Raw genomic sequence first — 13143 nt, 5'->3', positions numbered from 1 at the left:
TATATATATATATTTATATATATATATATATTTCTTATCGTAAGGAAATATAGTGTGTGGGGGGTGAATTGGATTAAACTGGGTCAAGATAAATTCCAGCGGCGAGTTGATCTAATGAGCAGTTGAGCTCCGGGGAATATCTTGACCAGCTGAGCAAGTATCAGCATACATGGAGTCAGTTAACTTCGAGTAGCAGGATGCTTCCGCCTCTGACAGTCTGCATCGGTTGCTTCCGTTCAGTCATATACTCATACAGAGCCTGTTTGGGGGAACAGAACTTGCGCACTGATTCCGAACATATACGTAGTTACTTCAGTTGATCGTATGACAAAAGTTGGCAAGGCTACAATTTTTACATCCGTGAAGGTCTGAATTTAGTTAATATTTGCTCACTAGCGGATCTGCTACCGTGTATCAATCTTCAGGGACGAAATGTAAGTACAAAAAAAAAAAAAAAACAGCAAGCATAACAAGTTCAGCCTCTCAAATTTGAGGAATGTCATTCGTTATGGAATTCCGTATTGCTGGATTGCATCCACTTTAATCCCGGGGGAAGATTCCCTGGTACGCACTGGATAGGAGTCTGTGTGAGCCCCAGAGCTGGTTAATGGACAACGTAGAGAAGAGAAAATTCTTGATCCTACCGGGACTCGAACTCTAACCCCTCCGTCATCCAGCCCGTAGCCAATCACTATACCGACTGCGCTATCCCGGCTCCGTTTTGGCCTAATATCCAAGTGGAAAGTCTAAGGTTTTCTGCAATGGATAGAGTCGACAGTTCTTCAGTACGGTTGAGTAAATGAGCGGATCATACGCTACCAGGAAATTGCGGAACCGTGGTATGAGCATTTACATTGTCTCCATATCATGTTATATCCGTTTATCGATACAACTGACATCCTAGCCTTGCAAGGAGCATGATTCAGTAAAACGGTTGCGAAACGTGTACGGTAAGCTTTATGTACATGTTATGAATGTCCATTATCCGTGGCACGCCTTACATTATTGGTAAGCAGGACAGCTCCTCTTATGGAATGTTCCAGCACCTGTTTCACACCAGAATGTCTGCCAGGTACCGATCTGGCAAGCGCTGATAATTGCATGACGGGTGTGCCCTTGCAGCGTGCAACTTTACGTCGCCTCAGATTTAGTTATTAATATAAGTTTTCACATATTTTCACATAACTAAATTATTAAGTTTTGTACACTCCCACCCCAAAATTATAAACAGTCTTATTAGCGATGCCTTCTGTTCTACTAAATAACACGTTATGAAATTAGGTATAAGATTTATGCCACTAGCGTACGTTCAGAAATCTTGTTCACTATATTCTTGTCGTCCGTGTTATCGCAGCAACAGTTAACTGAGTGGTGTAACTCAGAGGACGGCTGATTTACTTGCGGTAATGAGGCACCCAGTTCGAGTTTATGCTTTTGGCGGTTGTGATGAAGGCGGTTCCGAACGCCACCACTACGTCCTTGAAGTAAGTTATAAAAATTAACCGAAAACTCCAAGAAAAAATAAATCGAGAAGAGAGAAAGTTAAAGAAAGCAGCAAAGAATTAACGAAAAGAAAAATAAAGAGGTACACAACTGTGCTGAGGATTAAATGAGATTGTAGCATGCATTAATAAAGGTATAAAAACGGTTTTTATATCATGATGAAGGTGTTTCGCTTTTCCAGATGCATACCATGAAAGCCAGACGCACTACGAGTATGGCTGCCTATTCCTTGCGCGTTATGCAGTATTCTCCAGGCGAGACATTTGTACAGAAATACTGAGGGATATTTCTTCATATGTTTACTTAAGCTCATCTTGACATTTCAACAGAAAGCGTATGGCATCTATCTGTATGACAGCAACCTTGATCTAAAATATTTTTCGCTCCGATAAACACGTAGTGAGTTATAAGTTCTGAGGTTTTCACATCAGAGATTGTTCAGATTGGGACCTCCCGGCTTGCGGCACCGTGTCTTGTAGGTAGGCATATACGTTTCGGAGAAATTTTCTGCCTTCATCGTCAGGGTGTAGGATGAGGAGTCGATTTGGGGACATAGGCAGATTATCACTCAACCCACGGAAAGGTGTGAATAATTGGAACCGTCTCTGGGTAAGTAGGGACGGTGCACAGGAAAATAATCTGTTCAGGACCACGACATAGGGTAACGTTGCGATACGCGCAGCATCGCACGTAGGCCTTCATGTAAGGTGCGTGTTATTTTTTTTCCGTTTTTCACCAAAACCAGACTGTGTTCACAAATTTTAGCAAAACTTGCCAGTATCAAATTTCATGGGTTCTCGAGTAGTTATATATGGATAGACAAATAAACACGGCGAAGGTAAAAGCTCTTTTTCTTTGCGTTACGAATACGCCGAATGTTTCTCATCATTGCATAGCTGTACAGTGCAACAAGGCTGACAAGTCTTTGAGACTCTGAAGACCGTATCATTTCTGGCAGGATGTGGTGATGGTAACACACAAATATCAGTGCAATGGAAGAAAAACCTAGAAGATAATATGAAAGCAAATGCATCAACAAGCGGTATTTACGAAAGATACATCACGCGAACACTTTCCAGCTTCTGCATCTGCAATGCATCATGCGAAAGCCTTGACTTAACTAAGATTTCATTCGTCTTTTCGTTAGTACTGTCGCCTGTTTCCTAGGTAACGCGACAAGGAACGCTGGGTTTCGGATTAGACGAAAGTTTATTGGACAATTATAATCACTCTCAGTAACGCCTTCAGACGTTTCCTCTTCCTCTTGCACAGAAGGTGTAGCCTTCGTTCTTGGGTCTTCCCTTACCGCTCGTTGGATCTAAACTATTCTGGGTCCACTGCTCCCTACATAGGCTCGGCACGGACCACCCACAGAAAACACATTGATGCTCGGCAACAAATATCATTTATTGTTGTTAGGCGTGTCTACCCATGCACTTCCTAGCAATGGATGCCCTATTGTTGTTGTGGGAACTCAACAATTCGGTCTCTGTCGCTTAAACACTTCCCTAGGCAACGGTCTGTTTATGTTTTGTTGCCTAGGAATTGCTAGTCGTTGAGCAGCAATGGACGTTCTACAGTCCGTCCTTCCTGGCGGCACGCCACAATATGGTTAGCATTGTATTTACCGACGCTATCAAGAGGAAATTAAGAGAAGACTGAATTCGGGTAATGCTTGTTACCATTCAATCCAGAAAAGTTTTGTCTTTACGTCTGTTGTCTAGAAACATAAAAAATAGAATATACAAAACTCTAATTTTGACTATGATTCTGAATGGGTGCAAAACTTGTTCTCTGACATTAAGGGAGGAACACAGACTGAGGGTGTTTGAGAACAGGGTGCTGAGAAGAATATTTGGGCAGAAGGGGATGATGAAGGAAGGCTGGCGAAGACTACATAATGAGGAATTTCATAACTTGTACTCCTCGCGAAACAGAAATAGTAAGTCAAGGAGGATGAGATTGCTAGGGAATTTAGCACGAATGGGGAGAAGAGGAATGCACATAGGATTTTTATGGGAAATCCAGAAGGAAAGCAACCAACCATCAGGAAGACCGAGCTGTAGGTAGGTGGATCTTAGAGAGAGAAGATGGGTGGTATCGACTGGATCGACCTGGCTCAGGATAGGGACCAGTGGAGGACTGTTGTGAACACGGTACTGAACATTCAGGTTCCATAAAATGCTGAGAAATCCTTGAGTAGCTGCACAAGGCTTCTCAAGAATGGCTTATTTCATGAAGTCTGTTAGTCAGTATCTCTTGTCTAAGAGGGATGAAATAATAGAGGGTTGGAGAAAACTGCATAATGCGGAGCTTCATAACCTGTACTCTTCTCCAAATATAATTAGAATCGTTAAGTCAAGGAGGATGAGATGGACATGGCATGTAGCACGCATGGGATAGAAGTGAAATGCATACAGGGTTTTAGTGGGATAACCAGGAGAAAAGAGACCACTAGAGAAACCTACTCGTAGGTATGGGGATAATACCGTCACGATTTAGGTGTGTGCGACAATAGAGAGGGTATTGTTTATTGAATACATTTATTGACCACCTATACGCACCACTCAGAACTACAAGTAATTACAGCGCTATCGCTTATCTCCACACTTTAAAAATCACCACAGCACCCGCTAAACATTTTCCAGCCTGCTGTGTCTTAAACAGCCGTTCTCTGGCAACGGCTTCTAACATTGGAGATCCTCCAGCTTCCCTTTCTCGTCCTTTTGTCACAGCCTTCCGTGCAGAACTCTTGTCGACTGTCAACTCAACTATAGCGCGATCTCATCTCAGCCTCCCTTGCAGAGCTCAACTGACTGGATTGCCCCAGTTCCCTTCTTTATAAACATTTTGCACGCACTACATTGAAAACACCGTTTTCTACTGCTGCTTGCGTGTTCTGTTCCGCGGGAACGTGTTTACCCAGCCGTTGCTCAGAAACGATCATTTGTTTATTCGCCTATTTCATATTAACGGCTGTACTCGTTGTTTGTTTCGAGGTCTTTTCCTAGCAACGGGTGTATATGACACAATATTAAAAAGGACCTTCGAGAAACAGGATGAGATGGTATGGACTGCATTCATCTGGTTGAGTATAGGGACTAGTGGCCGGCTCTTGTGACACGGTGAAGAGCTTTCGGGTTTTATAATATTTCTAGAAGCTCCATGGAGTTAGTTAATTAATAAATTAGTTTGTCTGTTTGTTTCGGACGGGGCACATATAACGAATGGGAGATGTGAGAAATGCATACGAGATTTTGGTCTAAAATGAATGGGGAAAATCAGGCGGAAGACCTATGCGTGCATATACGGACAGTATTAAATAATATTAAAATGAATCTTAAATGCGTATGATGAAGGGTGTACGGTGAATTCATCTAGCTTAGGATAGGGACCAATTACCGGCTCATGTGAACGAGTTAATGAACCTTAAGTTTCCCAACAAGGCGAGAAATTCATTTCCCAGCTCAGTGTTTTCCAGCTTTTCAATAACCGCTCTACTCCAGAAAGTCGGTTAGTTAGTTGATTAGTAACGTATATAGATATAGTAGCTGATCACAGTGGCCGCGCGGTCTAAGGCATGAACTGTCTTCGCCCGCTCAAGCACTGGGATTGTGGGTTCGAATTCCACTTGACGCACTGATGTCTGTATGTGTTTATTCTGTGTTTATGCTGTTCTATGTAGGTAGCTGCCTTGCGACGACCTGATCCCCTATCCAAGGAGCCCTACAGACTGTGTAGAAGATCAAGAAACTGAAAAGGCAGCCAAGGTCCAACAAAGGGCCATAGAGCCATAGATAAGCGTAGACAGTTTATTCTTAAGTACAAGTAACTTAAAAATGTTCGTATGCGATGCTCATTCATTTGTCCGAAGTATAACGGTAAGGGTCACATAAGACTGTGCAGGGATTCCATCGTAACAAGATGCAACGGACAAGTGCTACAGGGTCACAGTAATGTGACAACAGTTGTACACTCCTATGCAAAAACACATTTTGCGTTGGGCCACTCCACAGAGCAGGGTCCTTCATGCAAACTATATATAGAACTCGCCATATGGCTACTGTAACAATTCGTGTGAATCAAAGTGCATTGTGCTTTTAACTGACTGTATGGGATAGAATCCATCTTGAGAATCTAACAGTAGCTCAGCTGGCGAAAAATATACCCGGCTTTTTGTAGCCCAAAGTTGCATTATTGTGTAGGATGTGAGGTTCTCACAGTGATGGTTTCACGCTGGTATTTGGCTCGACTTATTCGACCATGAAGATGGAGGCGATATGTTCCTCCGATACATCTGTTGGCTTTCAACGCACTACACGGTGTTATATCCCAGAAGATAGTACTTTACATTGTGTTCACAAGGGTCCGCCACTGGTCCTTATCATCAACCTGCCAAATCATGGTGACCTCTCCGTAACCTATTTTTGCGGTCTACTTTAGTTTTATCCTTCAGTCCGTGTCTGCATCTCCTAAGTGATCTCTTTCTTTCAGGTTTCTCGATCAAAATATTTTGTGTACTTCTCATCTAATTCATGCTTTAATATTGTCACGCTTCTGAGTGACTCTGGGTGGAGTATGGATTGGTGAATGGATTTATAGACTACTTGTACACACCACTGGGAACTACAAGTAATTACAGCGCTATCGCTAATCTCCACGCTTTACAAGTCACCATAACACCCGCTAAGCCTTTTTCCAGCCTGCTGTCTTCATCAGCCGTTCCCCAACAACGGCTTCTAACAGTAGAGATTGTTCAGCCAACCGCGCTCAGGTCCTTTTGTTACAGCTGCCCGTCCAGAACTCTTGTCAACTATCAACTGAGAATCCTCAACTATAGCGCAGTCTCTTCTCAGCCTCCCTTGCAGAGCTCAACTGAACTGGTTGTCAGAGTCAAAGTCACATTGCGACTGACGATCAGTCATTCAGTCAGTCAGTCAGTCAGTCTTGGTGTCGAGCACAATCTGGGGCTCATTACCAGATATTTATTACTGTTTGACGGTTACAGTCTTGTTTTGTGGGGCATCCTTCTGACGAGAGGAAGGGTCTGTCTTTTGTTAGAGTCATTGTCTGCAGAAGTAAGTCATTTGTCACAATGTAAAGGATATTTACATTTTGCATGTTAAACATGTTAATAAATGTATATAAAATATATACAGGGTCTCAGTCAGGCTCAGTACAGAAGAGTATGACCTGTTTCTAGTAGCTTCCGCTACAACGGCAGTCTAGTCACTTGAACGGTCGTATGAACTGGTTGCTTCAAACTGTCCTCATAACATCTCGGCACAGACCACACAGAAAACACCCCGTTTCCACATTAAGTCTATTGTTACGCGCGTATTCGTTTCCGCGATAACGTGTTTACTGAGCCGTTGCTTAGAAACGGTCGCTGTATATTCGACTATCTCACAGCCATTGCATAGCAACAGCTATACACGCTACAATATACTCTGTCCAGAGATAGAATACTTATTCACTCTTATAGAAACATATTCTATAGTAACAGAAGCCGAAGGTTCTACACCGCTAATACAAAATCCGCAACTGGACAAGATCTTAAGCCAGTTCCATCCGCCTCCCATCCACCCAACCCACTTCCATAAACAGCTTACATCTATCTTAACATTATCTTCGCATCTGTTTTACCGTCTATCTATCTATCTGTCTGTATATCTATCTATGGCTTTATAGCCCTTTTTTAGGCCCTGGCCACTTTTTCAGTTTCTTGATCTTTTACACAGACGGTAGGACTCCTTGGACGGGGGATCAGCCGTTTGCAAAGCCGCTACTTGCACACGGGACAGCACAGATATAGAATAAGCGCACACAGACATCAATGCTTCAAGTGGGATTCGAACCGACGATCCCAGGCAGTTCATAGTCTTCGACCGCGCGGCCACTGCGATCGACTCTTTCACTATCTACAAAATATTAATTTTGTAGATTCTCCTCCCGAATATGTTTATATTCCTTCCCCATCCTAACCACGTCATATAACCCGTTGCAGACGCCAAGGTTTCCCTGTGTTACCAACAGCAGTAGATCTGTGTCAATCACCAAGTTCCGTCTTTGGTTTCACAGAAGAGATTAACCCTTATAGGTTTCATCCTTTCAATCCTCAGTCGCTAATTTCATTATCATACTGAGGCCAAACTGAAGTACTGATACAAACTATACACCGATTTTTCAGAAAGACGGTATACATTTCTGTGCATGAATGTGTTTGAAAATATACGAAAAAAAAAACACTTCAGCACTTTGTCTACAAACATCTTGCTCAATGACAGAGGGCCAATTTGTGGTTTTATTTTTACAGACTATGGCTATCTAGAAAATGTTTTCCATAACAGAAACTGACAATTAAGTATAAGAAATTTCTTTTTTATTTATTTCAGGTTCGTGTAACGAAGAGAATACACCAGAATCTCCCTTTAGCCGAATGTCATCAGTGCACAACGCTAGGTCAGTATCTGATTCATTAATTATGTACTTTTTTTTTTGTGAGCGCGGTTTGAGGTGGAGTCGGACGCTGTTTCTATCAAGTCGGGCCAACCCTTAATGCACAACTTCACTTCATGGTTACCCTGTCTAGGGAACTCACTGTATGTCTTACTCTGTTACTTGTATTGTAAACATCAGAAGGACATCTGTTGTCGATTAGAATTTTCACCCACCGCGACTAAACGTGTTTTCTTACACATTTTGGTGTCTGGTGCGACCATTTCTTATCCATATGTCTACCATAGGTGTGTTCATTCAAGCATCGATCCAAACTGCTTTGTGTTTCATACTGCCTTATAGAACTATCAATTTAGTATGCGTTCTTAGTATGCATCCTGTTGTGTTATAATCGGTATATACTGCGTATACAAGTATGACAGTCTACACAACAATATTCTGTATTTAAAACAAAGTAGACACTGTGGTAGTGTGACGCATTTGCGCTATGCAGTACACCCCCTCCCCTGCCAACGGTGACGTAACATCGGAGCGCTGTCGCTACTACGGTAACAGGCCAGTCAACATTCCGCCCCCACCCCGCGGTGACGTGGCAGCGCTTCCCACAGTGACGTAGTGGGGGATGCCGCGGTTGCTATGCAGCAGTAAACAACTCTCGACAGCGTTGCCCAGCAACACCTGTAAACACAGCGACTATTCAACAAGGAAGCGAGGCGTTTTCCTGTTGTCTGGCTGATGGTTTATAAGAGAACTGCACTGCCTAAGAAGACAGTTCAAATGTAGCAGCCGCCGATGACAGTTGCAATATAGCAGCAGTCGCGGTAAGAAAACCCGAACGCGTGGTTAGAAGATTTGATGTGTTAATTTGTGATACTGCCGAGGGCAGTAATTGTGACTGTAAGAGCGAATGTGCAATAAAATTCGCTGTATCAATACGGCGTAAAGTTATTTGTCGCGTTATACACCCAACACGTGACAGTATCAAGATGTTTTTATTTATATGTTTCGACCCTTATACTGGGTCATCATCAGGCGTACAATGTTACCAGCCTGTCTGTCAATAAGATTCATAATTTCTTAATCTGTTCTCAATGGGAATAGGTAAGGGAACTTAATCGCCAAGGTAGGAGAAGGTTCCTAGTACAAGATTTGTAGGTGTACTTCTAATAGCAACTAATGACACAGCCGTTTGGCAGTTATTGAGAGAGTAAATATTCTCTGATAAGAGAAGACAGAACTTAGTTTCATGACATTACATTTGCTCCTGCCTCAGAAGTAGCCATATTTCTGTCGTTGACGGTGCAGTATTTACAATTACGAATAAGGCAACCTCCGTGTATGAACCTCTACATGCACACGCAGCAGGGACAGGCCGATAAAATAGAACGATCTTACGTTAAACAAGGATCGTGTTGACTACTAATAATTCTTCGCCATATTATTTGTTATTATTGAAACTAAATCTGTATTCGGATTCAGGACAGATTTGAAACAACCTTCAAAGATTGGATAGTCACTGAACATAAGTGTCATAATAGCTGCTGCCAAGAAACGGTAGATGTCATTAAAGTAGTTTCTGAGTAATGATGTATGTTCTTGATACTCTGAGAAAGCATAATTAAGAATGCAAGAGGCAATGATACCCGACACCTGCAAACTATTGCGTATGTTTGCCCGCAGTACGGTACAGCTGAAGTGATTGCCGATATGTCACGGCGTATGAATGCATAACCCGTCAGTCTCAATGCAAAGTTCACTAGTTAAAGTAGCCTTTATTCACTCAGGTTTTCTTACAGTAGGTAACAAAATAAAGCTGTCCTTGTAACAGGGAGTGGCGATCCATAGGATTGTGAGACGTCGAGGCTCTCACATTTTCTAGACAATCGGCTCACAGATGGCGGTGACGGCGGTGAGGTTGTCAGCCTTACGTGCCGGTCGGCCGTAACCCCCCAGGAAGATTCCTGGTACTCATTTCTGTTAGAGGCTGAGTCGACCGCAGTGCCATAATGCGGCTGGAAGGATCAGGTCAATTGAAGAAAAATTCAGTGACCTCAACGGGAATCGAACCCGCGACCTTCCGGCATGGTGCCTCAGTCAACTACGCCACCGCCTGCCTCCACAGTACGTAAAAAAAGTATTTTTCCCCATATTTAATAAATTAACTACTTTGACATGAAAACAAATGGGGGAATGGAGGTATAGCTCCACATTTCTTGACTTGGACACTAGCTGGAGCTTAGTGGTCAGCTTCACGCCCCGGCTTCTTTAATTCCAGGGAATTCGCCTCCGGTACGCATTGAATAGAAGGCTGGGTGGGCCGCAAAGTCGGTCGGGGTGTTGTGGAGAACAGAAAACCTTGATCCTGCCTGGATGCGAAACCATACCGTCCAACCCATCGCTACACCGACTAAGTCTCGTACAAGAGATCGTACTGAAATTATGAAACTACTTATTTCTTCCAATGCCACACATCCTTAATAAACATTACATAATGCTAATACGCTTACAAATGTGTATGAGTGGCTGTCGCGTCTCAATGAACCTTATAGACAATGCAAACAAAAACACTAGACCCTTATCTCTTAACAGACGCATAAAAGTTAGTGCATTTCAAGTACCAAACATAATATTTCTTACTTTTCATTCAGTTCATGTTCCGAAAAAGATAGGCTATAACATAACACGTCTTGCTTATTATAATAAGAGGGTAATAATGATTAGGAACGCGTTTACCGGGCCGTTGCCTAGCAATATTAAGGTGGAAACACTGTAATGCAGGCCATCAACAGAGGAATTGTTTGAGGTGGTCCGACTCGAAGCTATTTTTAGAGGACAACTCTCTGCTCAAGAGTTAATGCGGGATACATACACACACAGACAACAAGGTGATCTCATAAGCCTTCTTTTATTTTTCGAAATAAGGAAAGTATGCTCACAATAGAATGTCTTGTGCGATCAATCACATGTGGTTCCTTAAGGACGAAATATCTGTGTGCATGGATCGTTTTATGCATTGTTATATAATTACCAATCGCCAGAGAGACAGAGGACGAAGGAAACTGGGAGACTGGGTGATATAATCATAAACAAACTACGTTCATTATCTTTTTACGGCAGATGGAAGAATCTGTAACTCTAAGTTACGTTTATCAAATGATTAAAGTTGGCTTCTAGGAAGAGAAACTCATACATGATGTTGTGCACAATCTATATGCTTATCCATGTAACACCCTGATATGATTCTGAAAGAATACATTGACTGCATGAGTCTAGATGTTGAGTCATCCACTTGACTACATCGGGAGGTCTTATTACAGTATATTCAATTAATTCCCTTCAGGAAGTGGAGTCATTCGTGAGGCGCAAATAGATCACCTAAACAAGAGATTCCCCACTTCTTCACAAGAGCCCACCAGTCTGAGTCGTGTGAACGTAGTGAACGACCTCATATCTTACACGTATTTCTTTAGGATCCCCTCCCAACCAAGTTCAGGTTCTCCTATCAAAATTTTGTATTCATTCTTCGAATTTCCCATTCTTGCAGCATACGTTGCCTATTTCATCCTCTTTTACTTGGTCACCTTCGTCATGTTTGGCGGAGGGTGCGATTTGTGAAGGTATCGTTATTCAGCTCCTCTTACTCCTCCTCTCTTGGAGTAGCTCAGTCGATATCGGAACGCGATACGGGACGGAGGTCGGGATTCGATTCCCGGCAGGGAAAGAAATTTTTCTGTTCTCCACAGCGTCCAGACCGGCTCTGGGGCCACCCAACCTCCTATCCAATGAGTACCGGGGATTATTTCCCCGGGAGTAAAAGCAGAAGAAGCTTGAAGCTGACCACTCACCTCCATCTAGTGCAGAAGTCAAGAATGAAGGAACTATATCTCTGCTCCCCCCATACGCTTTCATGCCATGGTAGTTAGTGAATTAAACACAGGGACAACTTTATCTTCTCTTAGACTACAACATTCTCCTGAGCTACCTGTTCTCAAATTCCCTCAATTCGTGGTCTTTCCTTAGGAAGAGGGCCCAAGTTTCACGAAGAAACAAATATGAAATTATAAGTAGCTTCACATGGTTCTGTACTGGTGGTGGGAAGTGTCCTGAACTCACTGGTAGTCAGAGTTCTCTGTTTTCTTAATATACTTGTGAATGTAATCTCCATTTGTTACCATTGTTATCAAATAATCCATGCTCAAGTACAGAACCTAAACCTCAGAATCCTCAGTGGAGCGTACATTGGAGCTGAGCCCTACTTGAGAAGCGGCCAGTCGTGCAGCTAATCAAGAACTTACCAACATTTTTATGGGACCCGAAGGTTCATTACCGTGTTCACAAGAGCCCTCCACTGGTCCTTGTCCTGAGCCAGATAAATCCAGTCGATGCCACCCCATCCTATCTCTCTAAGATCCAGCGTAATATTAACCACCCACCTACGTCTTGGTATTCCTAATGGTCTCTTTCCTCCTGGTTTACCCATCAATATCCTATACCCGTTCCTCTTATTCCCATTCGTGTTACACGTCCTGCCCATCTCATCCCCCTTCGCATGATCATTCTACGTAATTATACTTGGAGAAGAGTATAAGTTACGAAGCACCTCATTATGCAATTTTCTTCAACCTTCTGTCACGTCATTCCTCTTCGGTCCAAATATTCTCCTCAACACCCTGTTCTCAAACACCCTCAGTCTACGTTCCTCCCTTAATGTCAGAGACCAAGTTTCACACCCATACAGAGCCACAAGCAAAATTACAGTTTTGTATATTCTATTTCTTACGTTGTTAGCAGACGAGAAAACAAAAGGTTCTGAACTGAATGGTAGCAAGCATCAGAATTCAGTCGCCTGTTAATTTCCTCCTAACTAAATATTGATTTCTTATTGTCGTTCCAAAATATCTGAACTGTGCCACATTTTAGAAGCATCTGTTAGCTATTGTTTTCGCCATGCTTTGCCCTGCAGTCTGGTGACGAGGCAGCAACATAGGCTTAATTTCGTTTCAGATATTTCTTTTACAGAACTTCCTCCTATCTTCCTAGAATATATCACTGCTGATACGCGTTTAATCTCATGTCTGACTTCAAAAGTTCCTTATACTTTAGTGTAGAATTGCGTTGTTACCTTCGCTAATAAGTTAGAACAGCGGTAGAGTGCCGTGAATCCAGCGTGAACACGTACAT

General features: G+C 42.7%; 2 protein-coding genes across 18 annotated transcripts in view; one reads left to right on the top strand and one right to left on the bottom strand.

Annotated features, from left to right (window-relative positions):
• LOC111871353 (ubiquitin-like-conjugating enzyme ATG10) overlaps positions 1-13143 on the top strand; it is a 647673-nt gene that overhangs the window by 206306 nt on the left and 428224 nt on the right. For 10 of the 11 annotated variants that reach the window (XR_002844008.2, XR_002844007.2, XR_004513764.1 and 7 more), the window contains exon 3: positions 7899-7965. Coding sequence is in view for 1 of the 11 variants with exons in the window: in XM_033754225.1 (XP_033610116.1) it covers positions 7943-7965 (23 nt within the window). In the remaining 10 variants the exon portion in view is untranslated. The remainder of the gene's footprint in view (positions 1-7898; positions 7966-13143) is intronic. The other variant, XM_033754225.1, reaches the window with a different exon arrangement.
• The window catches only part of LOC111871351 (protein vein), a 330532-nt gene that overhangs the window by 182896 nt on the left and 134493 nt on the right, over positions 1-13143 (bottom strand). The gene's annotated exons all lie outside the window — the stretch shown is intronic.

This window comes from Cryptotermes secundus, unplaced genomic scaffold, assembly GCF_002891405.2.
Source record: "Cryptotermes secundus unplaced genomic scaffold, Csec_1.0 scaffold122, whole genome shotgun sequence".
Lineage (NCBI taxonomy): Eukaryota > Metazoa > Arthropoda > Insecta > Blattodea > Kalotermitidae > Cryptotermes > Cryptotermes secundus.
Note: the sequence above shows the minus strand (reverse complement) of the source record. Positions and strands in the feature narration are given on the sequence as shown.